General features: G+C 46.7%; 2 protein-coding genes across 2 annotated transcripts in view; one reads left to right on the forward strand and one right to left on the reverse strand.

Annotated features, from left to right (window-relative positions):
- The window catches only part of LOC147902800 (sterol 3-beta-glucosyltransferase UGT80A2-like), an 83,510-nt gene that overhangs the window by 35,419 nt on the left and 20,451 nt on the right, over positions 1-27,640 (reverse strand). The window lies entirely within an intron of this gene.
- On the forward strand, positions 15,943-26,295 carry LOC147902801 (uncharacterized). The gene is made up of 3 exons (XM_087373174.1): positions 15,943-17,241; positions 19,395-20,081; positions 26,116-26,295. Exons 1-3 carry the CDS (start codon positions 15,943-15,945, stop codon positions 26,293-26,295), a joined length of 2,166 nt encoding a protein of 721 aa, XP_087229300.1.

The raw sequence follows: 27,640 nt of genomic DNA on the forward strand, positions 1-27,640 counted from the left end.
ATTGACCATTTCAGAGTAGGAGGGGCAGGACGAAGACAAAGCATCAGAGAGGTTTGAAGAGGAGCACAGTACCAGCAGGGGTGATGACCAGCAGGACAGTGGGACTCATCCACACTCTCCTGAGCATGCCACGGAGGACTCACAGGATGAGGTAGATGAGGCAGAGGAGCTTGATCCCAATGCACTTTTTTAGCTACGAATGCAAAGTGTAGCGGGAGCCCTGTCGCAGTTGCAACATGCTGTCACGGAGATTATGCAAGCTCCTCGCCCTATGGTTGCTTCCCCTGGAAGCAAAAAGTCATCTCAAAAGAAACATAAGAAGCATAAGAAGACCCCTAGGCATGTTTCTTTCAGTGGACAGCCATCAAAGATGCCCTCGATCACCCCTATAGCGGGTAATGCCAATAACTTCCATTCAGTCAATCAGGGACAGCAAGCCCTTCCTCAGCCCACGATGCATCCAGGATATTTCGGAGGGGGATCAGTTTTTCAGGCAATGGTGGCACCATCTGTAGAGGCACCCGGAATGCCAGGTGACTTTATGGGCAGCACGCAGCCGGGAATGCAGAATTTCCAGCAACCTATGATGGGTGGAATGCCCCTTGCAAATGCCAATATGATGTACTCAAACATTGGGATGCAGCCTGGAATGCAGACAGGAATGCCTGGGACAATGGGCAATACTTGGAATATGCCACAGATGCAGGGAGTGGGACTTGAATGCCAAACCCCACCATGGGTACGGTTGGAATGGCTCAGAATGCGGGAGCAATGATGCCCCCACCGTTTTTACAGGCCCCCGTTTATGACAATCTCACCCCTAAAGGCAAATTGAAAGATTATAAGGAGGGAATTATAAGGAGGGAGGGGCAACTGTCAAGTTTGAGACTTTCAATGGGATGCAAGACAGATTGAAGGCTTTGACATTCGTGCAACAGTTTGATGCTGCCTACTCAGGTGGACACTTCACAGAATCCTCCAAAGTCCGAAAGGCAGCCACCTTTTTGAAGGGCAATGTATAAAGAAAATACTTGGAGACAAATGTCACGATCTGTGACGTTTTCCTTTCTCTATTTCTAGACTTATGGATGGTTTGATGAATGGACACTTGTGGAAGGGTATGCCCTTTTCGACGGGACACTTGCCCTTTCGACGGGACACTTCTTAATGAGGCACAACCCTTCACAAGAGACATTCTAATGAAGAGACATTCCTATTGTAATGTACCCTCTCATCAAGGGTCACACCCTTCACAAGGGGTACACACCTCTTCATGCACATACCCTTTGGAGTACACACCTTTCATGTGTGACTCTTCACTCTCTATATAAGAGAGGCCCAATTGTATGGATGACAACACATCCACCCTACAGACATTCAAGCAATACAATTATTCCCTGTTCTCTGCTATCTCAGTTCCTTAGCACATTTCTAAATATAGTAAATCTAGGATTTCTTACAGTGGTATCAGAGCAAAATTCGCTCCTGCCTGTAGGAAATGCCCCCCACCTTCTAGCGCTGATCTGATACATTTTTTGCCGCTAGAAGGACATCCGTGCACATTGTGCATGGAAGAGATGGAGAGGATGAGCGTAAAATTTTTAAACGCCTACCCGGCCTAAAGTCATCCTGGCCTCTCCATCTCCCTCACATCACAAGTTGATGTGAATGGGCACGACCAAAATCGTGTCTTTTCAGGTGCTTGGGCTGTCCCAAAACCAAGGGACGCACCTTTTCCACCATGGGACACACCTTTTGGTGACGAGTCTCGACTCCTCACTCATGGGACATACCCCATCGTGGACAAAAGGACATACCTATTCATGCAGGGTCACACCCCTTTTAACAATGGGGACATATCCCCTCATGAACAGGTGCACCTATTCCAAGGGTCACACCCCTTCGAATAGGCACACCTCCTAGGCCCCAAGTACCCACAAAAGGGTACCTAGAGGGGTAAAAAAGGAAAAAAAATAAACCCATCCCCTACCCCTGGGTTTACCCTAGCTACCTAGGGTTAACTAAACCCCCCATTTAATTTTTGGGGCAACTAACCCATTAGGCAGCCCAACGAATCGTCGCAGCCTTTCCCCAAAAAAGAAAACGGCTACGTACGGAATTCCCTGCGCAGCACCTGCGTCAGCCGTACGGATTTCCGTACCAGCCTGCGTCAGCCGTACGGCCAGCCACCAGCCTGCGCCATCCTCGCCATTTCTGCCTGCGCAATTCGACCGTACAGTCCGTACGGTACCTCCCGCCAGTCTGCCGTACAGGACGTACGGTCAGCCAGCCTGCACTGTACAGCCTGCGCAGCTCTGCATCAGCCTGCGCTATCTACACGACCAGCCCCCCCCCCTGCGATATCATTGGCCTCGCCAGCCCCCCCCCCTTTTTCCTGCGCAGTCCTTGCCAGCCAAGCCTCGCTCCTGCCTTTTTCCTGCGCAGTCCAGCCCTGGGCAATGTTCTAAGCCTCGCCAGTGACAGCCCGCAGCCCTTGTTTCGCCATTCATTGGGCCCTGCAAAATCAGCACCAGTTGCAGCTCTTCGCGCGATGAAGACAGCCTGTTGACAGCCCGGACCAGACAAGTATCGAGCACTCCTCGCAAACCATTGCACCATGGATCTCCGGACACCAACTTGCAGCCTTCTTCTACGCAATAACTTGGCAGATTAAAGTATTGCCAGGTGGAGTCTTTCCAATCTGCTTTTTACGGATTCTCTTTAACAAATTACAGCAAATGAAAGAATCCACATTAAAGCATGGAAACCCCTGGTAATTCACCCGGCCTTTCAAGGACACCTCAGGCATCTGCTACTACACAATATCGTGTTCAAATTGCACAGCCAGCCCATTTTGGAGCCTTTGCATCTTGGGTCTTCTGTGTCACGTGCCCTCCGAGTGACTTGGACCACATCCTCTACCTTCTGCATGAGGCACCTCAGTTACATTATTTCCTCAGCACAGTACAGGTTGTGTTCCACGAGACATGAAGATATCCGGAACACGATATTCCTCAGGAGTTTGCTGTTCATTTTTGGAGAGAATTTTACCCTTCACCTTCGGCATCTCCAGGGTACTCTCCACCTCCTTCAGCTCCCAGATATCCTCCTCTACAGGTTGTACCTTCTCCAAGTCAGTATTTACCCTCTGAAGGCACTCCCTCTCCTGGATATCCTCCACTTCCGACAGCAGCTCCTTATCCCTTTTTAGATCCGTGGACTCTGCTACCTACCCCTGTCCTATCACGAGCAGTAACACCATTTTCAGAATCTCCAGTGTTACCTCCGACAGGACCTCCCTTACCAGATTTCCACGGGTGGTTCCATCCTGCCTCGCCTGCCCCCTCCAATATGAGCAACCTCAGGGAGCAGCCCGAATCCTCCTCCAGGAATGGTACAAACTAGAGCGCAAGTTCGCGCTTTTCTCACAGGGATCTCCGACATGTCGCACCACTCGCGTGAAGCCTCTCCAGAGATTAAAGAATCAAGTCCCAAAAAGACCCCTGAAGGCAACGTCCAAAGTGAATCACTATTGCAACTTCAAATATCTCAGCTTCAGGACAGCATCTCCGACTTGGTTCAAAAAGTTCAACAACTTCAAGATTCTCGAAGTCCCGCACATACAGAGGATGACGTGACGCAACCAGACGACGATGCGGACTCTTTCCGACCAGAGGTAGAAAACACTGAACTACGTGCCCTCTACCGATTACTTCAAGCTTCCAAAACTAAAAGACTTGACGTCAAACTTCCGGAAGCCTACACTGGTCAACGCAATCGCCGAACAGTTGACCAATGGCTCGCTAAAATGCGCATGTATTTTGACACTGTTGACCTCACTGAAGGCAAAAAGATCGCCTTGGCAGCCTCCCTCCTGAAGGATACAGCATTTCTATGGTGGCAAAGATGCTTAAAGGACGGAAAAAGTGTGTTAACATGGGAACGTTTTGAACACGTGCTCCGTAAGCAGTTTGTACCTGCCAATGCGGACTTCCAAGCACGTTCAAAACTCCGACAGTTGGAGCAAACGGGTTCCCTGTCTTCCTATATCTCTCAGTTCACCACATTGGTGCTGGAGATTGATGGTTTAACTGAGGATGATCGCCTTCATGCTTTCATCTCAGGCCTAAATCCCTCGTTACGCATTGATGTTCTTAAAGCAAACATCACCACCACAGATGGCGCTATTGCTTATGCAGAGCGCATTACAGATTTCCTAAACACAGGGAAGCAGAGTGCTAATCGCACACAGAACTCTCCTATGGCCAAAGGTGCTCGCCTTCAAGATAACACCAGGTTTCGAAAAAACTTCGGTAATCAAGGTCAGCGACAGTCTCAAGATCCCCAGAAGCCTCAGAAATCATTTGCTGGATTCCAACAGAAGCACTCCCCCAAGGATCGTGTTTCTTCTTCTTCACAAAGTCATTACCGACATCCCCAACATAAAGGTGCGGCCACTGACAAGAAGAACAACTCCAGCTCAAAAGGACTTTGTACCATCTGTACAGGCGACCATAGATGGTTCGATTGTCCCAAGCGACCAAAGCAAAATTCTAATATGGAACCTAGCACTTCCCAAAAAGAAGATGCTACCTCAGCACAAGACAAGAAAGGCAAAGCTGTTCGAATGGCGAATACCATCCACCTGAGCCTTGCCAGCAACCCCGAACCTTCCCTGGCCACTCAAGTACTTTGTGTTCAAGGATCGATTCGTGGAACAACGGTCACCATCCTCATCGACAGTGGCTGTTCTCATAATTTCCTAGCCAGTTCTGTGGTCGATAAACTTCGGTTGACCACCAGTCCTAGCCTCATGGACTATCAGATTGAACTCGCAAATGGAACAACTTTCTTGTGCAACACCAGGATTAAAAACTTGTCTTTTCGCATCCAACATTATACGGACAAGTTGAACTTCGACATTATGCCTCTTTCTCGGTACGATGTCATACTCGGACAACAATGGCTCTACGACTATGATCCATCAATCAGTTTTCGCAGCCATACTATCCAGTTTGTCCACCAGGGAAAACTTATTGAGCTAACTGGTTCTAGGGACTCTCCTTCAACCCCAGTTGCCTCTGTCCTACAAGTAAAGAAGTGGGTTCGTAAACGCCAAGTAAAGACTTCACTTCTGTTGGTTACGGCAGTAGAGGAGACACCAACAAAGGATCCTCCTGAATACCTCAACCAACCTTTTTTCCAGCCATACCTGGATCTTTTTCCACAGGAATTGCCAAAGCAGTTACCACCTCGACGACCAGTGGATCACCCAATCGAACTCATTCCCGGCAGTAATCCACCGTCGAAACCTCCTTATCGGGTTTCTCATACTCAAAATGAAGAAATCCAAAGACAGGCCACCGAGCTACTCAACAAAGGTCACATTCGGCCCAGTCGCAGCCCTTTCGGATCTCTTGTACTACTTGTGGAAAAAAAGAACAAGTCTATGCGCCTCTGCATCGACTATCGAGCCCTCAACAAGCTCACTATCAAAAACAAGTATCCATTGCCTCGCATTGATGACCTCTTCGATCAACTTCTACATGCAACACAATTCTCCAAGATTGATCTTCGTTCAGGTTATCATCAAATTCGCATACGAGAAGGTGATGAGTACAAGACAGCTTTTCGAACAAAGTATGGACACTATGAATGTTTGGTCACGCCTTTTGGGTTAAACAATGCCCCAACCACATTCATGATATTAATGAACGACATCTTCAGGCCTTTCCTCGATAAGTTCGTCATCGTTTACCTCGATGACATCCTCGTTTTCAGCAGATCCCTACTTGAGCACAAACAACATCTTCACCAAGTTTTTTAAGTTCTCCGCACAAATTCTCTCTACATCAACATTGAGAAGAGTGAGTTCTTCAAGACCCAACTTGAATATTTGGGACATGTTATTTCCGCTCAAGGTATCTCTGTGGATCCTAAGAAGGTCGAGGTAATCCGAAACTGGCCTACTCCTAAGAATGTTCATGATGTCCGCTCTTTTCTCGGATTGGCAAACTTCTACCATACAAAGGTCTATCGGTTTTCCGAAATCACAGCTCCTATGTCCGAATTATTATGGCTATTGCTGACCCAAACCTTCCATTTGAGGTCATGACCGACGCTTCCGACATCGCTACAGGAGCAGTCTTGATGCAAGAAGGCAGAGTTATTGCTTTTGACAGCCATAAACATTCTGATATCCAAACCCGATATCCGGTCTATCATAAGGAGTTTCTTGCTGTTGTACATGCTTATCGCTCTTGGAAACATTATCTCATGGGTGCCGACTCTGTGGTCAAAACAGACCATCACTCTTTAAAGTACATCTTTACTCAGCCAGTCATGAACGCTCAACAAGCACGCTGGGTTGAGTTTCTGGCCAACTTTCACATGACCATTGAGTACATACCAGGACTACGCAATGTAGTTGCACATGCTCTCAGCAGGTTACCTCTAGCATCAGCCATGGTAATCTCTACATTATCTGTGGATGTTCCGAATTCATTCAAAGGAAAGTATTTCAATGATAAAGACTTCGGCACAGCAGTACAGGTTCTTTCCAAAGATCAACCTTCGACTTCCGAACAGAAGATTTTCTCATCCTATTCTTATACGGACGACCTTCTTTACTATCAAGATCGCGTCTGTGTACCACATGACAAGGATGTTCGACGTCTTTTGTTAAAAGAGCATCATGCAGTTCCTTATGCTGCCCATCCAGGCATCAATAAGACTTATCGGTTACTCAGTGCAACATACTACTGGCCTCAAATGAAAAGAGAGGTCATCAAAATGGTTACATCTTGCTTATCATGTCAACAAATGAAAGCAAGTCGACGACTTCCAACAGGACTTCTTCAGCCTCTTCCAGTTCCAACTGAAAGGTGGGAAAGTATTTCCATGGATTTCATTACAACACTACCACGATCTTCCCGAGGTAACACTCAGATTATGGTAATTGTTGATCGCTTGTCCAAAATGGCACACTTTGTTGCTTGCAAAAGCAGTGCACAGGCCCCGGACATAGCCAAACTCTTTATACAACACATCTTCCGACACCATGGATTACCCAAGAATATCATATCCGACAAAGATCCTAAGTTTACCAGTCACATTTGGATTTCACTGTTCGAATCTTTGGGTACAACTCTACTGTTCAGTTCAGCTTACCACCCAGAATCAGATGGCTAGACTGAAAGAGTCAACCAAGTTCTGGAAGAAATGCTTCGACATTATGTTCAGTCACGCCTCGCAGCCTGGGAAGAGTATCTACCACTCCTTGAGTTTGCTTATAATAACTCTTTCCATAGTGCCATCAGCATGACTCCATTCCAAGCAGCTTATGGACACACTCCGATTGTACCAACAAATTTTGTACTTCAACATCGAGTGGCCCTAGCTGATCAACTGGTTCAAGAAATGCAAGACATTCTACTGCAAGTCAGGGATCATATGCGAAAAGCGCAAGAGCGGTATCAACAGTCTGCCAACAAACATAGACGTCACCTCGAATTTAACACTGGTGACATGGTGCTATTATTTGTAGCTCCACATCGCTATAAGACGGTTAAGTCTGTGTTTCCTAAGTTGCAACGAAGATACTATGGACCTTTCCGGATCGTCAAGAAAAATTCACCTTTAAGTTACAAATTGGAATTACCACCATCATGGGGTAAAATCCATCCAACATTTCATATTTCTTGGCTAAAGACGTACATTCCAGGCGATGAAGCAGTTCCTCCTGCAGGTGATTATGTCCCAGAAATCGAAGACGATTATGTTCTCCTTATTCCTGAGCGTATTCTGGACCATCGACAGCGAGAGACTCGACATCGACTTATCACGGAATTCCTTGTTCTTTGGCGAGATCTGGATGACTCCGACGCTACTTGGCAGTCTGATGAAGACTTACAGCAGTACCTTGATCTTTTACAGCAGTATTTTCAGAATCTACCATGATATTTTCTACATCACTTCATTATCTCCACCAAGGTCTTCTTTTGAGTGGGAGGGGATGTCACGATCTGTGACGTTTTCCTTTCTCCATTTCTAGACTTATGGATGGTTTGATGAATGGACACTTGTGGAAGGGTATGCCCTTTTCAACGGGACACTTGCCCTTTCGACGGGACACTTCTTAATGAGGCACAACCCTTCACAAGAGACATTCTAATGAAGAGACATTCCTATTGTAATGTACCCTCTCATCAAGGGTCACACCCTTCACAAGGGGTACACACCTCTTCATGCACATACCCTTTGGAGTACACACCTTTTCATGTGTGACTCTTCACTCTCTATATAAGAGAGGCCCAATTGTATGGATGACAACACATCCACCCTACAGACATTCAAGCAATACAATTATTTCCTGTTCTCTGCTATCTCAGTCTCCTTTCTGTTCCTTAGCACATTTCTAAATATAGTAAATCTAGGATTTCTTACAACAAATAAAACAATACTGAAGACTATTAATGGCTGAAGAATAAATATATATCACAAACCGAACTCAGTACAAGTGAAGATATGAGAGAAGCTCTAGAGGAAGCAAACGTCAATCCTGACAACTGTAGTGGACTTCTGCACTAGCTCCACAAGTTGGAACCGAACCAAATCTGAGACAGCAAACTGATGCAAGGGTTGCTGCAGATTTGGAATAGAAAGAACATAATCTGGAGCGGAAGTTGGAGGTAGATCTGGAGCAAAAGTTGGAGAAGATCTGGAGCAGAAGTTGAGGGCAGATCTGGAGCAGAAGTTGGGACAGATCTGAAGCTGAAAGGAGATCTGGAGCAGAAGTTGAGGGCAGATCTGGAGCAGAAGTTGGGACAGATCTGAAGCTGAAAGGAAGGCAGATCTGGAGCAGCAATTGGGGCAGATCTGATGCAGAAAGGAAGGCAGATCTGGAGCAGAAAGGAGGGGCAGATCTGAGGCAGAAAGGAGGGCAGAACTGAAGCAGAAAGGAAGGCAGAAATTGAGGCAGCAGAGGAGGCAGCCAGGAGGCAGAAATTGAGGCAGCAGAGGAGGCAGCCAGGAGGCAGAAATGGCTCAGGGTGTGCAGGTACCTCTGGAGCTGGAAGAGAAGAGATTAAAGAATACCTAGCCCCCCCCCCCCCCCCCTCTTTAAATAGGAAGGGGCTTAGTCGGTCAACCAGCAGGTTGACCCCAGAACTGACCGACCTGGTCAGATTTGACCGACCAGGTCAATCTGGTCAGCCAGATCTGGTCGGCCAGATTTGGTCAGCCAGCAAAAAACTTTTTTTTTTAATTTAATTTTTTATTTTGTTTGACCTCCGAACCGGGGCTTTTTGACAGAGCTTTGGTTGTGGATTTTGCCTCCGATCCGGGGCTCTTTGACAGGGCTCAGAGAGTCACCAGTGGTGTTTGTACCTGTTTATCCTGTCCTCTAGAATTGGAGATTGCCTGGCTTAACACCCCCTCTCAATGTCCAATGGAGACAGGAGAAGCAAAGAGGTGTTCTATGAGTGATCTATCTTCTTCATCAGCCTTTCTTTCTTTCTTTCTTTCTTTCTTTCTTTTTTTTTTTTTTTTTTTAATAAAGGGTTTTCATTTAGATGGAGATGCCTACAAAGTAGGTTTTCATCTTCACTAAATGCCCAGATGATGGTACAAAAAAGAAATACTTGAAGGAGTGCACTCGCAGGGGATTTGTTCACTTCCTTAAGTACACAAAAAAGAAAAAACTGCTAAGAAGGAGGAGGAGGTAAACCAATCCCCAACCGTGGGCAGAGATGCTCAAGAGTTAACCGGCTTGGTAAGAATATCAGCATGATTATCGGCAGCTGGAACATAGATCAACCGAATAGTACCTAATTCCACTTGCTCGCGAGTAAAATGAAAGTGAACACCGACATGTTTGGTGCGGTTGGAAAAAATGGGATTGCCTGCGAGAGCGATGGCACTTTTGTTGTCGACGTAGAGGATCGTGGGTTCAGTACAAGGAAAGTGTAGCTCTGCCAAAAACTGTCGGAGATATATGGCCTCTGTGGTACAATCATACAAGGCCCGGTATTCAGCCTCAGTAGAAGAACCAGCAACAGTTTCTTGTTTACGGCTAGACCAAGAAACAGGTGCCGAGCCAAACGAGAAAATATAGCCGCCATGAGAACGACGATTGTCCGGGTCACCAGCCCAGTCGGAATCAATGTATCCCTGTAGGGTTAGTCCTGGTCTGAAATGTAAACCATAAGAGTAAGTACCACGAATGAACCACAAGATACGAATACATGCATGCCAATGAGTGAGCTTGGGTTCATTAAAATACTGACTGAGAATAGAAACGGAGTTAAGCAAGATCAGGACCAGTGTGAAGGAGCCAGAGGAGTTTGCCAACAACCTGGCGATAGAGATGTTCATCAAAGGGAGGAGACTCCAAGTCTTTTGAGAGCTTTACTGTGGGATCTAAGGGAGTGGCAGCCACCTTAGGCTCATGAGGAATGATTTGATCAAGGAGTTGAAGAGCATATTTCTGTTGAGAAACAAAAATACCACCAGAATGTTGTACAACTTCCATGCCTAAGAAATAGGAGAGCCGACCGAGATCAGTCATTTCAAAAGTGATGCTGAGTTGAGTTTTAATGAATTGAAGTGTAGTGGGAGTGGAGCCTAAAAGCAAAAGATCATCGACATAAAGTAAAATAAAACAGACCCCCTCTGACGAATGATGGATATATAAATTTGGATCAAAGGGAGTAGAATGAAAACCATTAGTTTTGAGGAAGGTGTCTATCCGGTGGAACCATGATCGAGGTGCTTGTTTAAGCCCATAAAGAGCTTTGCGGAGACGGAAAACCTTATTTTCATGGCCAGGAGGAGAAAAACCTGGTGGGGGAGTCACATAGACTTCTTCATCAAGGTAGCCATTGAGAAAGGCACTCTTGACATCCATTTGATAGATAGTCCAGTGGTGATGAGCAGCTAGGGCGAGAAGAAGACGAAAGGAAGTTAACCGAGCAGTAGGAGCAAAGGTTTCCTCATAATCGATACCATGTTTTTGGCAGAATCCTTGCACTACTAAGCGAGCTTTGTACTTGTCCAGTGTTCCATCGGCTTTGAGTTTTGTTCGGAAGATCCACTTGGTTCCGATGATCTTTTTGTGAGTGGGTCGATTGACCAAGATCCAGGTCTGATTGCGATCAATACTTTCAAGCTCCTGTTCCATAGCACGATGCCACGCAGGATTTTGAACTGCTTTCTGCCAAGTGGCAGGTTCAGAATGTATGATATAGGCCGTGGTAAAAAAAGAGGCAGTGGTAGTAGAAGAAGTTATTCGAGTAGAGCGGCGAGGACCGGAAGGAGGAAGTTCGACAGGAATAATCCCGGAATCCTTCATAGTTTGGCGATACCAGCGTGGCAGCGGGTCGTGAGGAGAAGCAATGGGTGGGGAGAGAGATGTTTCGGGAGGAGAGGAAGGAATTTCGGGTGGAGAATTGTCGGAGGGAACAGGAGTAGATACGTCATCAGGAGAGAGAATAGAGGAATTTTTTAGCACTGCTCTTTCATCGAAGACCACATCTCGGCGAACCAAAACTTTGTTTGTGCGAGGATCAAATAATCGATAAGCTTTGGCTTCTGCCGAGTAGCCAACTAGAAGAAAAAGTTCAGCACGAGGTTCGAGTTTACCGCGAGTATCATTGGGAGTATGAGTGTACACGTGGCAGCCAAAGATGCGAAGATGAGAAATAGAAGGACGGTAGCCATAGAAGGCCTCAAAAGGCGTCATGTTCAGGATGGGTTGAGTAGGACAGCGATTAAGGATATAGACAGAAGTATTGACGGCTTCTAGCCAGAGACGTGCAGGCAACTCGACTGCAAAAAGCATGGAACGGACCATGTTCATGACTGTACGTTGTCTCCGTTCGACACGAGCATTTTGGGAAGGCGAATTTGGAGATGTAAGATGGCGTTGGATACCATGCTCTTGAAGGAATTGAGTGAATTCATGGGAAATGAATTCACCACCATTATCACTACGAGCAATCCCAATAGACTTTCCCGTTTGGTTCATAACCAAGCAAGCCCAAGTAGCAAAGAAAGAAAAAGTATCGGATTTCTCTTTCATGAAAAACACCCATTGATAGCGAGAGTAATCATCCACAATTAAGAAGAAATAATGTGAACCATTGAGGGAAGGAACATGAGATTTGCCACTAATATCGAGGTGAATTAGACGCAATATCTCACTGGCTCGAGAAGTGGAATGAGAAGGAAAAGGAGTTCGGCTTTGTTTACCTAATTGACAGGGATGACAAATATCTTTAGCTCGCGATAATTTAGGTAGGCCATCAACTAGATGATCCCGAGACATTTCATATAAAGAGTCATAGGACAAATGTCCCAGACGATAATGCCATAATCGTTCTGTGTCAGTTGGATCTTTCAGGGTAGCATTACCATAAAGCCGATGAAACTCAGAACCGCAATGGGAGGGAGTCGCAAGAAATTGAGTTATGAAGTACAGACCATTAGGTTGAGCATCACCTCGAGCTAGAAGGAGTCCCGAGGACTCATCTATGATGTCAACATGCATCTTTGTAAATAGCACTGTGCGACCAAGAAGGCAAAGTTGATGAACAGAAAGAAGATTGACCCCTAATTGGGGGACATAAAACACTTGATCCAATTGAGCAAGATTGGGACCTTTGTCAGTATCAAAAGTTATTGAACCAACACCATGAATAGTAGCAACAGAGTTATTGCCACAACGGACTCCCCCTGTCGTCGGTTGGCGAGAAATGAAGAGATCAGGATGAGGGGTCATATGATGAGTGGCTCCACTATCCACAATCCAAGAAGATTTAGAGCCACATGGAAGAGTATGAAAAGCTGACCCAGATAAGGGAGAGGAGGAGTCAAGCTCGGTGATATGGATCAAGGCTTGAGAAGTGAAGTCTAGAGAATCTCCGGTGGACCAGTCAGACAGACCTTCAGGAGTTATAAAGGGAGATGATGGAGTGAAGTGATTAGTGACATGGCCCTAGGGTCTCCAAAGACCAGTGTTCGAAGGAGGAGGAGGAGGACCACCCCTAGGACGCCAACGAGGTGGCTGAGGAGTCGTGGTAGGGGGCTGTGGAGTCCAACGGGGTGGTTGAGGAGTCGTGGTGGGGGGCTGAGGAAGAAGGCCTTTGGCTTTGGAGCGACATTCATCGTCAATATGCCCAACTCTCTGGCAATGCTGACAAAACCTATTCTTTTTGGGAAGGGTGTGCCAGGCGGGTTTACTACTAGAGGGGTTAGGAGTAGGAGAGGGCTTTCCGGAGCTAGGTTGATCTTTTTGAATCCCGGAGAGAAGAGCCCCCTCTAAAGCAGGAATGCTATGTTTTTGGTGGACCTGAGAGTAAAGACGAGCATAACGCAAAAGTTGGCATTCGAACTCATAAAAAGTAGGAAGAGAAGGTTGAGAAATGATTTGTTGCATAAAACTGAAATACTTGGGCGGAAGTTTATTTAAAAAGAAAGTAACTTGGTCATCCTCGGATTTGGGAGGACCAGTTGTGGCAAATTCAGCAACTAACCGCCGGTAATATGCTAGTTTAACCTTGAGATCATCGTCAGCAAGAATCTGGAATTGTTGGAGATCATGGTCAAGATTGATGCGATGAGTACGATCTCGAGCTGCATAGCGGTCAGTGAGATGTGCCCATCGCTCAGAGGCAAGATCAAAATGCTGTAATTGAGAGTGAAATTCAGGTAAAATTCCTTGCATAATTTCGACAATGGCAGTGGCATTACGATGTCGCCACGAACGAACTACCTGAGGAGGATAAACATGAGAATCAGGTGGCGATTCGGTACCTTGAACGAGTTCCCATAGGTCTTGAGAATCAAGCACATGGCGCATGAGATTTGACCATGTGGTATAATTAGACCCGTTAAAACGAGTCATATCAGTGAAAGCATGTTTGGCTGTTGCAGAGACAGGGTGAGGGAAAGAAAGAGAATGATAGGGAGAAGCAACCGGTGGAGGCAGAAGAGAATTTGGAACAGAAGCAGAGTGAGAAGAAGGGAGAGGCGGCATCACCGGAGGAATAAAAGAATTTGGAAAAGGTCCTGAGGGGGAGGGATGAATATGAGAGGCGGGATAAGACATGAGAGGTTAAAAAAGAGGCAGCGGGAGAGATAGAGGGAAATAAACTATAGGAATCCAGTGGCATGGGAGAAGGAGGAGGATGAGAAGCCACTGGAGGAAAGATGGCAGCGGAAGAGATGAGAGGGATGGGAGGGAGGGAAGAATGTGAACCGAAAGCAAACTCATTGTCAGACGCATTTCTCCTTTCTCGTCTGCGCGTGTTCACATGCATGTATGGTTCTGTGTGCTCATGATTACTTGTTCCTATGCCTTGCATAACAGATGGAGTTGCACTAAGGGAATAGGGCAACATACCTTGCACTAATTCTTGTGGAATAGGCACTGTCGAATAATCCAATGTTCTCATGCCGGCCTGTCCTCTTTCGTCAGGGGATACTTGTTCTTCGTTGGCACCGAACTTGAGATGTTGCTCAGCTTCTTCTGAGTTGAATAGAGGTCCTTGTTGACGTATTGGAGAGAACCGTGGAGAGGTAGAGGCACGAGGTGTGTGGGTACCTGCTTCAAGTTCCTTCCATTTCTGGAATTCAGCAAATTCTTTAAAGAGTTTGGAGAGGTATTCATCACCTTCAATCCTTGCAGACTCTCTCTCGACATATGACGAAGGTGGTGGTTGAATAGAGGTCGATTCAGGCTGAGATCGCTTTGGGGAAGAGGGAGAAGACATCTTCAAGTGATGATTTATCTTCCAAGCTTTCCAGATCAAGGCTCAGGTGTCGATTGGCACACCTGGCTCTGATACCATATAAAGAAAATACTTGGAGACAAATAAAACAATACTGAAGACTATTAATGGCTGAAGAAGAAATATATATCACAAACGGAACTCAGTACAAGTGAAGATATGAGAGAAGCTCTGGAGGAAGCAAACGTCAATCCTGACAACTGTAGTGGACTTCTGCACTAGCTCCACAAGTTGGAACCGAACCAAATCTGAGACAGCAAACTGATGCAAGGGTTGCTGCAGATTTGGAATAGAAAGAACATAATCTCGAGCGGAAGTTGGAGGTAGATCTGGAGCAGAAGTTGGAGAAGATCTAGAGCAGAAGTTGAGGGCAGATCTGGAGCAGAAGTTGGGACAGATCTGAAGCTGAAAGGAAGGCAGATCTGGAGCAGAAGTTGAGGGCAGATCTGGAGCAGAAGTTGGGACAGATCTGAAGCTGAAAGGAAGGCAGATCTGGAGCAGAAATTGGGGCAGATCTGATGCAGAAAGGAAGGCAGATCTGGAGCAGAAAGGAGGGGCAGATCTGAAGCAGAAAGGAGGGCAGAACTGAAGCAGAAAGGAAGGCAGAAATTGAGGCAGCAGAGGAGGCAGCCAGGAGGCAGAAATTGAGGCAGCAGAGGAGGCAGCCAGGAGGCAGAAATGGCTCAAGGTGTGCTAGCCCCCCCCCCCCCCCCCCTTAAATAGGAAGGGGCTTAGTCGGTCAACCAGCAGGTTGACCCCAGAACTGACCGACCTGGTCAGATTTGACCGACCAGGTCAATCTGGTCGGCCAGATCTGGTCGGCCAAATCTGGTCGGCCAGATTTGGTCAGCCAGCAAAAAACTTTTTTTTTTTTAATTTAATTTTTTATTTTGTTTGACCTCCGAACCGGGGCTTTTTGACAGAGCTTTGGTTGTGGATTTCGCCTCCGATCCGGGGCTCTTTGACAGGGCTCGGAGAGTCACCAGTGGTGTTTGTACCTGTTTATCATGTCCTCTAGAATTGGAGATTGCCTGGCTTAACACAATGCGCTCCAATGGTGAACCAACCTCCTCTTGCAAGGCAAAGCACCTGGGTCGAATTCAAGCAGGTCTTCTCAGCAGCATGGCTCACTACCACTTTTGAGGTGGATATCATGACCGCCTGGTACAGGTTAGATGCTGCAAATTGCAGAAATTTGGAGGACTACAATAAGAAGTTTTGGGAAGCCCTACAGCCAGTGAATTCTTACAGACATGTGCCGCTGTCCGAGCAAATTGAACGATATTGCTGCGGGTTGCCAAAGGAGATTCGGGACTATTGCACGAAGACAAGGGTTTCCAATATGTCTCAGTTGGTTGAGAATGCCACTACAGCTTATGCACTAATGCAAGGGAAAGTTTATGGGTTCAAAGGAAGCTCACAGGAGACATCAAGGCCAAAGGGCAGCAAGACGGAATCCCCTGAGAAGTTCAGAAAGTTTTCGCAGCCCATGAATGCAAAGTTTGATGGAGGACAGAGGCGAGTACCAACCCGCATGTCTGATGAAGAAAAGCAAATTCTCTATGATGCCAACAAGTGTTATATTTGCAAGGAGGAAGGCCACAGGGATTTTGAATGCCCACATAAGAAGCGGAAGTTCCCTCCTTCTGAGCAGAGTGAGCACAAGGAGGAAAAGAGGACTGATCAGAAGAATAAAAAGCCCAAGCCCACTGCTGGTCTTTTGCCAGACTTGATTGGGGCTGTTCAAAATACAGATGCTACAGAGTTATGCCGGGCATGGGCATGGGGCAAGATAAGAGACCAGACAGCTCTGATGTTTTTCGATCCAGGAGCCAAGGCCAATTTCATCTCTCCAGAGCTGGCTGGAAAGTTAGGAATAAGGGCAGAAGAGATGGGTCCTTTGTGTGATGCAGATATGGCGTGTCCGGGACTCAGCCAGTCAGTTACTCCGGTGATAGGCAAGCTGCGGATGCATATTCATAGCTACGTGGACACAGAAGAGTTCTATATTATGCCGTTGAATGGTTGTGATGTGTTACTGGGGATACCTTGGCACTTTCGTGTTGGGGCTGTTTTGGATACAAAGAATAAAACAATCACAATCACTCACCGTGGCAAGACCCAAGTTCTGGATGCTAAATTGAAGGGAGAATCCATCCCTGTTGTATCTGCTTCTGCCATTGGCAACATAATGAAAAAGCATCTTTCAGCGTACTTAGTGTTTGCATCTGAAAAGAAGTCAGTAGAAGAAGAGTCTCACTTTTCTAAGCTGGAAAGACAGCGGACGGATTTTCTTTTTCAGTTTAGGGACTGTTTTTCTGACTCACTTCCACCGGAGTTGCCACCTGAAAGGCCAGAAGACCACACGATAGATATAATCCCTGGTAGCAGTCCTCCTAACCGACCTCCTTACAGGGTCAGTGCAGCCCAGCAAGAGGAAATTATGAACCAGGTCAAGGACCTGCTGGAGAAGGGGCTGATTCAGCCCAGCTCTTCACCTTACTACTCACCCGTGCTCTTGGTCCAGAAGAAGGATGGATCCTGGCGGATGTGCATTGACTATAGAGCCCTATTACCATTAAGAACAGATTCCCTATACCTCGGATAGATGACATTTTGGATAGGTTACAGGGGTCTGGAATGTTCAGCCGCATTGATCTGAAGAGTGGTTATCACCAGATCAGAATTCAGCCAGAGGATGTTCAAAAAACAGCATTTCGTACCACATTTAGTCTGTACGAGTTTCTTGTCATGCCATTTGGGTTAACTAATTGCACCTGCCACCTTCAACAGAATAATGGACAGGATTTTTAGAGAGCACCGAACCTTTGTTGGCACTTTCTTCGATGATATCATCGTGTTCTCTCAGGATGAGGCTGAACATAGGAAGCACCTCGCAATTGTTCTCGAGGAGCTATGGAAGCATAAGCTGCTTGTCAATGCCAAGAAAAGTGAATTCTTCATGCATGAGATCCATTTTCTCGGGCACATTGTTTCCAAGGATGGAGTTAGGATGGACCTTGCCAAGCTAGAGGCCATCAGGAATTGGCCATACCTGAAGAACATCCATGAAGTACGTAGCTTTCTGGGCTTGTGCTCGTACTACAGGAGGTTCATTCGGTATTTTGCAGAGATTGCATCTCCTTTACATGCCTTACAAAAGAAAGGGGTCACTTTCAGATGGGGACCCAAAGAAATTGCAGCTTTTGACCTACTAAAGGAGCGACTCTGCTCAGATCCTGTGATTATTTTGCCAAATCTTCGCAAACCGTTCGCTGTCCAAGCAGATGCATGTGGGGACAGCGTAGGAGGGGTACTTATGCAGGATGGAAGAGTCATGGCATACGAGAGTAGAGTGCTCCACGATGCTGAAATGAATCTTGGCATCTATGAGAAAGAGATGTTGGCTGTCATACATGCTCTTTCAACCTGGAAGCATTATCTTTTGGGTGCTGATTTTCATGTTCAAACCGATCATCAATCACTGCGGTACTTTCTGTTGGAATGAGGATATCATTATGACATGCATTAAAGAAAGGCTAAGCTTGTTTAAGTTAGGTACAATGGATGTGTTGACTTTACCTTACCTTATTTGTAGCTATAAATGTCACAAAAAGAAATTTCAATGGATTATAAATGCTCATCATGTGTTTTCTCACTCAGAGAAAGTTGTCTGAGAAGCATATGAGGTGGGCAAATTTTCTTTCTATGTTTCATTTTCAGATTGTGCATGTGCATGGGAAGAAGAATGTTGTTGCAGATGCACTCTCACGCAAGCCCACTCCAGATGCAGCGTCTGTTAAGCCACAAGTTTCAGCAGTGACCATTGCATATCATGATGAGCTTGATGCCATGAAGGATTGATATGCCAATGATGCTGATTTTTCACGGATTTATGATCAGTTGGTTGATGGAGAGAGGCATGAGCACTATACTCTCAAACACGGATTTCTGATGATGCATGGCAGATTGTGTGTCACGAAACAGTTGAGGCCCAAAGTGTTGACAGAGAGTCATGCTCCACCCTATGCAGGACACAGAGGCATTGATGCCACCATCAAAGCTGTGGAGCACTATTTCTTTTGGCCATCATTGAGGAAAGATGTCGAGGCATATGTCAGGACATGCATCACCTGCCAAAAGATGAAATATGACAAGCAGAAGCCAACTGGACTGCTGCAGCCTCTACCTATTCCCAATCGACCTTGGCAGAGCATTGCCATGGATTTTATCTTTGATCTTCCTCGTACACCATCTGGACATGATGGGATATGGACCATTATTTGCAGATGCAATAAGCAGGCCCACTTCCTTCCCGTCAGAAAGAAAATTACAGAAGACCAGATGGCGAGACTCTTTATGTCTCATGTGTTTAAACATCACGGGATGCCTCAATCAATTGTCAATGATAGAGACCCGCGGATGACAAGTCTTTTCTGGAGAGGTATCTTTGAGAATATGGGTACCACGCTGAATTTCTCATCCTCTTTCCATCCTGAATCTGATGGGCAGTCCGAAGAAGCCAATTCCACTGCCCTTGATCTTCTCAAATGCTATGTTTCGGATCAGCAATCGAAATGGGAGCAATTTCTGCCACTTGTTTAGTTCGTGTACAACAACACTGTACACTCATCCACGGGGAAAGCCCCCTTTGAAATTGTGGCAGGAGAACGGAAGGTACCTCCCATTCTGCATACGAAAGAGAAGATTTTTGAAGCGGACAGATTTGTGGAAAGTTTGGATGTTGCTTACCAGAAGGTCAAAACAGCCCTCCAGAAAAGCCAAGAGAAGCACAAACGAGCAGCCGATAAGCATCGCCGAGAGTTGCTCTTGAAAGAGGGCAATTGGGTGCTTCTGCGTTTTCAAAAAGCACGACTCAGGAAGATGAAAGGCAAGACGAAAGTGTACACAAAGCTGAAGATGTGGTATTATGGTCCTTTTCATATTTTTGAACGCATTAATGACGTAGCTTACAGGCTGAAGCTACCTGCCACTTGGACCATACACAATGCCTTTCATGTGAGCTTATTGAAGCCTTTCCAGGGTGATGTGCCTGTTGACCTGCTACATGAGGATCAGCCCGAGGTGCAAGAGTTGGATGAAATCTCGGTTCCAGAACAGATTTTGGCACATATGGAAAGAAAAGTAAAAGGTAGAGTTTCCAGTCGCTATCTAGTGAAGTTCAGGAATTATCCTGCACTGGATGCGAGGTGGATGGAGGAGGGTGACCTGGCAGACTCACCTCAGATTTTGCAGCTCTACCTCAACGCGTTTCAGCTTGCGCCAACTACGGTACAGGCTCCTACAGGTTCAGCAGAGCAGAGGTCTGGAGCATTGCCTAGTGCTCAAGAGGAGGGTAGCACCTATTCAGCAACTAAGCAATCCCCAATTTATGGGGCAATCTAATAGCTCACAGGCCAGCCAAAAGGCCAGCCATCTCAGCCAACCAAGTGGCCAGAAAGACCAGCTGGTCTGGCCGACCAGAACTGGCCGACCAGTTGGCCGACCAGCTGGCAGGCCCACCGACCAGCTGGCCGACCAGCTGGCAGACCTACCGACCAGCTGGCCGACCAGCTAGGTCTGGCCTATAAAAGGCTTCTGCCCCCACACTTCCTTTGATAGGACAAGACAGGACCTGCAACTGCTCCTCGTCTCCTCCATCTTTTGCTACAGGCCTGCCTGCTCCATCTACCTCTCCTCTTCAGATCTGCCTCCTCTGCTGTCTCCTCTTTTGCCTCTCCTTCCTGCCTCCTGGCTGCTCCATCCTCTCCTCCAGGAGCATCCTCTCCTCCAGATCTGTCCCAACTTCTGCTCCTCTGCTCAGATCTGCTCCTCTACTTCAGCTCTGTCCCTTCTTTTCCAGATCAGCTCCTTCTGCTCCAGATCTGTCCCATCCTACTCCAGATCTGTCCACTTCTGCTCCTCTGCTCCAGATCAGCTCCTTCTGCCCCAGATCAGCTCCTTTTCTTCATCATGTTGCTATTCCAGATAGCCTGAAGGTTCCTTCCTTAGAGCATGCTGGTTCAGCCATTTCCTAGGGCAGCTCCAGCCCTTCATCACCCTCGTCATCATTGAGCTACACGGAGGACTGCGTTACGCTCCCTCTGCTGCTATCTTTTCTACTGTCTCTCTACATGGAATCATCTTTCTGATTCACCTCAGCCACGGTCCTTCAGACACGACGGCTTGAGGTTCTTGTATTCAGTTTTTCATATTACCGACAAGCACTATGTTTTCTGAGTTCCATTCTTCAGTTGTGTCTGAGTATTGTCTACTTTTTGATCGCTCCACTGCAAACCCTATCGTTTCTCTATATGGTATCAGAGCCATGGTGATCTAAAGACCCCAGATCTCTGGTGATCTAAAGATTCTGCTTCTTCGATGGAGACCATAGGTACAGGGAGCATCACTCCTATGAACATATTTTTTTCCTCTTCATTCCGCTGCACACTAAGGGAGACAACTCCATCTTCTACTCCCATCCCTCCCTTTCAGAACACCATCTTCTACTCCCATCCCTCCCTCCCTTTCTGAACTCCATCTTCTACTAGCATCCCTCCCTCCCTTTTCGGTTTCTGGCTTGACACTCCCCATTCCTTCGAAAGAGGGGGTCATGATCCTTCACCTCTACCTCCATCGGCATCGACTTCCAGGATCTACAAGTTCTCCCTAGGCGGGACCCTTTTTGTTCACATGTGTCTAGATGACTGTTGTTTCGAATCTTCTACCTGCATGGAGGCGGGGATAGACTCCTCTCTCCCGAGATCCAAGATCGGACACACACTGGCTCACTGTTCAGCTCCAACCTCTCTGGATTATCAGTACTGCTACGACAAATTTGTTCTTTACCTTTGCTCTTTCCTCCACCTTTCGGCGGTGAGAGGGGGTGGCTTATTCTCTCAAGCTTCACAGTGTTCTTATTTCTATATGGTATCATACGTGTAACTCCGACACTTGAGGAAGTGAACAATTCCCTTGCAAGGGCACTCCTATTGTGATCTCCTTTTGGGCATTTCACAGGGATAGCCAGCACCACCATCGACATCCCTACACGAAGCTCAAAGCACACACTATTTGCCCCTCCAAATTGGCAATTGAGAGGGGGTATTCAGCAACTAAGCAATCCCCAATTTATGGGGCAATCTAATAGCTCACAGGCCAGCCATCTCAGCCAACCAAGTGGCCAGAAAGACCAGCTGGTCTGGCCGACCAGAACTGGCCGACCAGCTGGCAACCCCACCGACCAGCTGGCCGACCAGCTGGCAGACCTACCGACCAGCTGGCCGACCAGCTAGGTCTGGCCTATAAAAGGCTTCTGCCCCCACACTTCCTTTGATAGGACAGGACAGGACCTGCAGCTGCTCCTCATCTCCTCCATCTTTTGCTACAGGCCCGCCTGCTCCATCTACCTCTCCTCTTCAGATCTGCCTCCTCTGCTGCCTCCTCTTCTGCCTCTCCTTCCTGCCTCCTGGCTGCTCCATCCTCTCCTCCAGGAGCATCCTCTCCTCCAGATCTGTCCCAACTTCTGCTCCTCTGCTCAGATCTGCTCCTCTACTTCAGCTCTGTCCCTTCTTTTCCAGATCAGCTCCTTCTGCTCCAGATCTGTCCCATCCTACTCCAGATCTGTCCACTTCTGCTCCTTTGCTCCAGATCAGCTCCTTCTGCCCCAGATCAGCTCCTTTTCTTCATCATGTTGCTATCGAGATGCTGCTTGCTGACAATATTTCTGCCATGAGGTCTCCATGATGGGTGTTCGCGACACTCGACATAGAGGATGCATTGATGTATGGATGGACTCTCGAGCTCTCCTAGCCCATATTATCATCGCAGCTTGTATCTTACAGATGATGTATACTCTGGTATGGGCTATTTCTACCTATTTGTACTTTTTCAACAGCAACCTAGGTAGTTTGCTGTTTTAAGAAAAGAATATGTCACAAGGACGTGAAAAGAGGACGTGAAAAGTGATGTAAAGTATCTTCGTAACTCAACCTACGCTTAACTCGGGGTTAACCAAGGTTCAGTGTTGGGCAAAGTCTAGGTGCACCACTAGGTCCTAGGGACAAGGCAAAGGCTTTAAAAGAGGCGTCTAAAAGTTGGGCCCAAGGACAACCAACGTTGTCCTTGGTATGGGGGTTAGGACTTTAATGAAGGGGAAAATGGCAAGGAGGAGGTGCCATTTGTCAAGCATGTGTATGAATGCCCTTCCCCCACCTTCCATCTCTCTCCCCTCACTTTCCCAGAGGTGTTGGACGTTTTCAATTGTTCTTGTGCAGTTTTTGAGCTGTTTGAGCTGTTTCAAGCCTATTTTCAGCCGTTTTAACACTAATCTGACTGTTCCAAGGCTAGTATGCACTTCTAGGAAGTGTCAGAACTCATTTTTGGACTTTCAAAAAAATTTCGTACGAACTGTACGGACGTCCGTACGGCTGTACGGAATCCGTGCAGACGTGTTCAGCTGCCTCCAGCAGGTGCCCGGGGTTGTGTTTTGCTGTGGTGGACCTTTGTGCACATATTTTTGGCTGTGTGGTGGCTTCTGGAGCTGTTCTGGACCAGTGCAAGCTGCAGGAGGAACTTTCCCTATTGCTTTTGGCACCTTCTCTTAGGAGGACTCAGGCACAGATCCCGAGGCAATCATTTCGGGGCAGATCTGTGAACCATCTTTCCTCTACAGCTCTTTCTTGTTCACCCTCAGCTCTCTACCTTCATTTCTCTCTTCTCCTGATTGTTAGAAGACACCTGCACCCTGCGGGGAGCTTGGACAGAGGATAGGTGTGAGGAAGGAGCTCGTCCCTCTGCCACAGACAGCAGGAGTTGGTTCCAGGCTCGGTTTTTCCTTGTTCTTTCTTGCTTTGCAGCTTTTTGCAGTGCCAATATCAAACCATTAGATTGCCGCCTGCATCTAAGGGCACACAAAACGTGCCTATTTCAGCCATTGGATCAAGAGGCGCTTACCCTCAGCCATAGATCCAAATCTCCATCTAATGGCACACATCATGCGCCTTTTCCTAGTCGTTGATCTAGATTTGCACGTGGGGTGGCCGCTAGGCATATTGGGGGGCCATCGTGCGTACTGATTTATGGCCATTGAATCAACCATATATCAATTGCTTCTAAACACGTTCTTGATGTTTCCCTCCCCCCTTACTTTTTCTGTAATAAAAGCCTTACTATCTTCCATAAGGCTTTCCGCAACGCCTCCTAGTTGACTTTCTCCTCAGGGTTGAGGGACCTATATGAAACCGGCCTTCGATAAACAAAAGGGCAGTGATCTTCTTCTACTTAGTCATAAACTTCATAAATAGCCACAATGCAAGCTTCAGTCACTTAAATCACTTAGCACAACTTAGAAACAAGCTTCAACAAAAACAAAGGTGAGGCTAGAATGCCCCTGCTCAATGAAAATAGTACACAGTGCACCCACTGGCCCCAAATGCCTTGGCGCCCCTTACGGTATTTATTTAATACTTCTGAATGGAAATGCTTTACAACAAGGGTTCAACCTTGCACTGTTCCTCTCTGCAAATCCTCTACTTGTCTTCAAGGCATCTAATCCCAGTGCACCACTAGAATTCCCACTGGCAAGGCATACTCAGGCATTCACTTCTGATCTGACACAACTTAGAGGCATTCAGGCATCCAAACCACTGGCAAACTGAGCTCAAGGCAGCAAGGCTATCACATGCATCCACACTGTCACAAATCCGCGCCCTTAGATGCGGTTTACGATCTAACAGTTCCAAATAGATGCCTAATACGCACCTTGGATAAGTTTGATCCAATGGTTAGAATACACGCACCTAGTTTGCAACCATTAGATGAAGGATAGAAGTATCCACACCCTTCAAAAGGCCACAAAATAGAATTTGAAAATTATTCCTTGCGTTTAATGACTATTAGCCCAATTAGCCCAAGGATTAGCAAATTCACCTATTCCCTAATCTCCCCCCATAACCTAATCTCCCCCTTATAGGGGGCACTTTTTGAGTCCAAACTTCCCCTAATGGTGGTCCTCGTATCTCATAGTACACATGGCATCTGAATTCAAAGTGCTCCTTTGATACAATCTCCTACATGTTGCATAACGTGCAAATTCGTCCCTCACATGGGGTGCATTTTGCTCGTTCTGTCTCAATATACAATTAGTGAGGCAGCACTTGGAACTACCTAATCGAGATCCTCAAGGCATATGGGAGATATAGCTAGGGGGATTGATAAAATCCTCCTCCGAGGTCTCTAGGCAACTATCTCTGTAGAAGTTGAGTTTTATTGAAAGCTCATGTAAAGCTATGCTTTGGTTTAGGGCTGAATCGGGGTTTTTGATTCTACTTTCTACTTTTAGCCATAAATCCTATATCATCCTAATTATCGACTTCTTGCTCTGCCTTTTGGTTTCCTCAATGGTGAGATAATCATGTAGCTGAGTTAAAGTGAGAGGATGCTCTCTAAGAGAGCATGGTGACAAAATTGTCGCACGAGTTTGGAAGATTGTCGAGGAGAACAACTACTTGTCGATCATGCATCTTTTCACCATGCAGTATTAGTTGATCTATCTGTCCTTTGAGCTCATTCAAATGGGCATTCACATTTTTACCTTCTTGTGTTCTAAGCCTGTTGAGGTGTCTCTTGATGCCTAAGGCTTTTGGAGTACTAGCATCTTCATATGTGGCTTGCAAAGTCTTCTAGGCTTCAAGTGGTGTTTTCAAGTTTCTGACAATAGGATAATTATATCTTTGATGGTCAAATTTATGAGTATGAGCATATCAGCTCCCTCTTGTTGGTGCTTTCAAAGGGGATGCGTACCATAGCTGAGCTCCTTGGTGCACAATTTCTTGTGGGTAGGATCAGATGGCACATGGAATATCGAGACCAAGGTCACCTAGAAGACAGTGATGCCATGTAGGGAGAGGCAGACATGGGTATCATTGATCCAGAATGTAGAGAAGAACTATGATGGGAAACCCATTGTCAATGGATTGACTCCAGGCTCTGAGCTTCAGAAGCTCTTGCTACTACAGTAGGAAACACGCTCCACACAAGAGGACAGTGGCAACAATCCAACCGGTGGATCTCAACAAAGGCCCCTCTTACAAAGAAGGGGTTGCCACCATTGATGAGGAGCTCGATGAGGCTTGTCTCAAGCAGCCTCGTTTGGGCCAGTCTCCATGGCAAAGATGAGTTCTTTTTGGCGTGGCATCTCTCAGGCAAAGCTTCATTTGGCCTTTGAAATTTACATGAGGAGCTTGATGAGAGTGTGGTGGCGTCTCTCAGGCAAAGCCTCATTCGGCATTTGAAATTTAAGATGGGATTAATGGACTTCAATTAGGCAACACATACACATTGGTTCGGCACAGTAGGATACACGTCCGACGAGATCCTTGTGAGCTTAGAGTCAATTCCGCAGTGGCTCGAGGAGAGACTGAGAGTGCCCGCTCACTTGAAAGGAGCCGGTAGCAAGATCCAAGAGATCGAGGAGGCCAAGGGCATGGCGAGAGCTATTGGGTAGGATCCAAATTCCATATATCCTCTGCATTGGTTTGGTGTGTTCTCTAGAACAAGAGTCTCTCTGAGGGTTTTCTTCCCACACTAGGACGACGACGAAGCCCTAGCCCGTCTTCTTCAAAATTTGTTTGAGTTGGTCAGTTCAGATGGTGTCAGAGCAAGGGGACAGAGGCTAGGGAGGACGAGGGCTTTGCTACAAAAATAATAGCCACATATCCCAGAAGACCCCTTCAGCATTGAGGGGAGGATATAGACAAGCTCTCTAAATTCTTGTGGGAGATTTTAATGCACGAACAGGATCATTGCAAGGCATCATAACAACAGAGGGAAGAGACCCCGCATGCATGGAGGAAGTGCAAGACGACAATGAAGAAAGGCATCACAAGAAAAATCATCCATATGGGAAGGCAACTCCTCACACTATGTGGATGCTTTGGGATATAAATCTGTAAAGGCACATCAAATTTTCAAAACACGGAGGGTTGCACATGCAAGACAGCTCAAGGATCAAGCGTAGTTGACTATGTGATCACAAATCCTCATGCAAAGTACATGATTGAATATATCTAGCTTGAGGAAGAGTCTCTTGGGTATGACCACAAGACAATGTCTATAGGCATAATGGGGACAAGTATTGCTGTGAAAAAACAGAAAATTATTACACATCCGATGTTAAGATTGGAATACAAAAAGGCTCATATCTACGAAAGGGAGATAGAGGTAGCAATGGAAGATGGACAAATGCCTTCTACATGTCAAGAAATGAGCAAATATATTACGGATATGCTGCTGTCGACAGCCCAAAATTTCTTCACTAAAAGCAAGGGCACGGGAATGCCATTTAATCACTGGTATGACCACGCTTGCAAAGACGCAAATAAAGCCTGGAAAACAGCAGACAAAAGAGAGAAGGAAGTGTGAGAAGTGCAGCGGAAAGTGAACAGAAAAGAGAACGCAAACCACACCCCACACAAACTGAGCTGAAAAGAATGAGAGACTGCAAGGGATCTCGGGGAAAAGCCCTCTGCACTGCTGGGCAAAACCTCCACTATGAGATATATTAAAAGTGAGGGGACGCCTATATATAGCCTCTACACACCCCAGTCGGCTGGTACAACAGGCCGACCAGCTGCTCATAAGACCGACTAGACAGCCAGTAGGGGGCCAACTAGCATGTAGGTCCTCCCCTGCATCTGGCCCTGGTGTGCTGCCCTAGGAACCCGACGTCCTACAGCCAAGGGGTGGCCACACACGCCCTTAAATCTAGCCTATATAAGTGGCAGAAGAGGGGCTGGAATCGTGCCATCAACCAGGCCCTCTAGGGCTGCGAAACAACCTCCGCACAGAAA

This window comes from Dipteris shenzhenensis, chromosome 4 (assembly GCF_047967505.1).
Source record: "Dipteris shenzhenensis isolate YYH24624 ecotype China chromosome 4, Dip_SZ_1.0, whole genome shotgun sequence".
In the NCBI taxonomy this organism is placed as follows: Eukaryota; Viridiplantae; Streptophyta; class Polypodiopsida; order Gleicheniales; family Dipteridaceae; genus Dipteris; species Dipteris shenzhenensis.

Excerpts from the sequence above, each read along its gene's own strand:
- LOC147902801 (XM_087373174.1), top strand. The coding sequence starts at position 15,943 with ATGACCGCCTGGTACAGGTTAGATGCTGCAAATTGCAGAAATTTGGAG. Across the intron at positions 17,242-19,394 it reads AAGAGGAAATTATGAACCAG|TTCGTGTACAACAACACTGT; the intron begins GTCAAGGACCTG and ends CCACTTGTTTAG. Across the intron at positions 20,082-26,115 it reads TTCAGCTTGCGCCAACTACG|GCAACACATACACATTGGTT; the intron begins GTACAGGCTCCT and ends GACTTCAATTAG.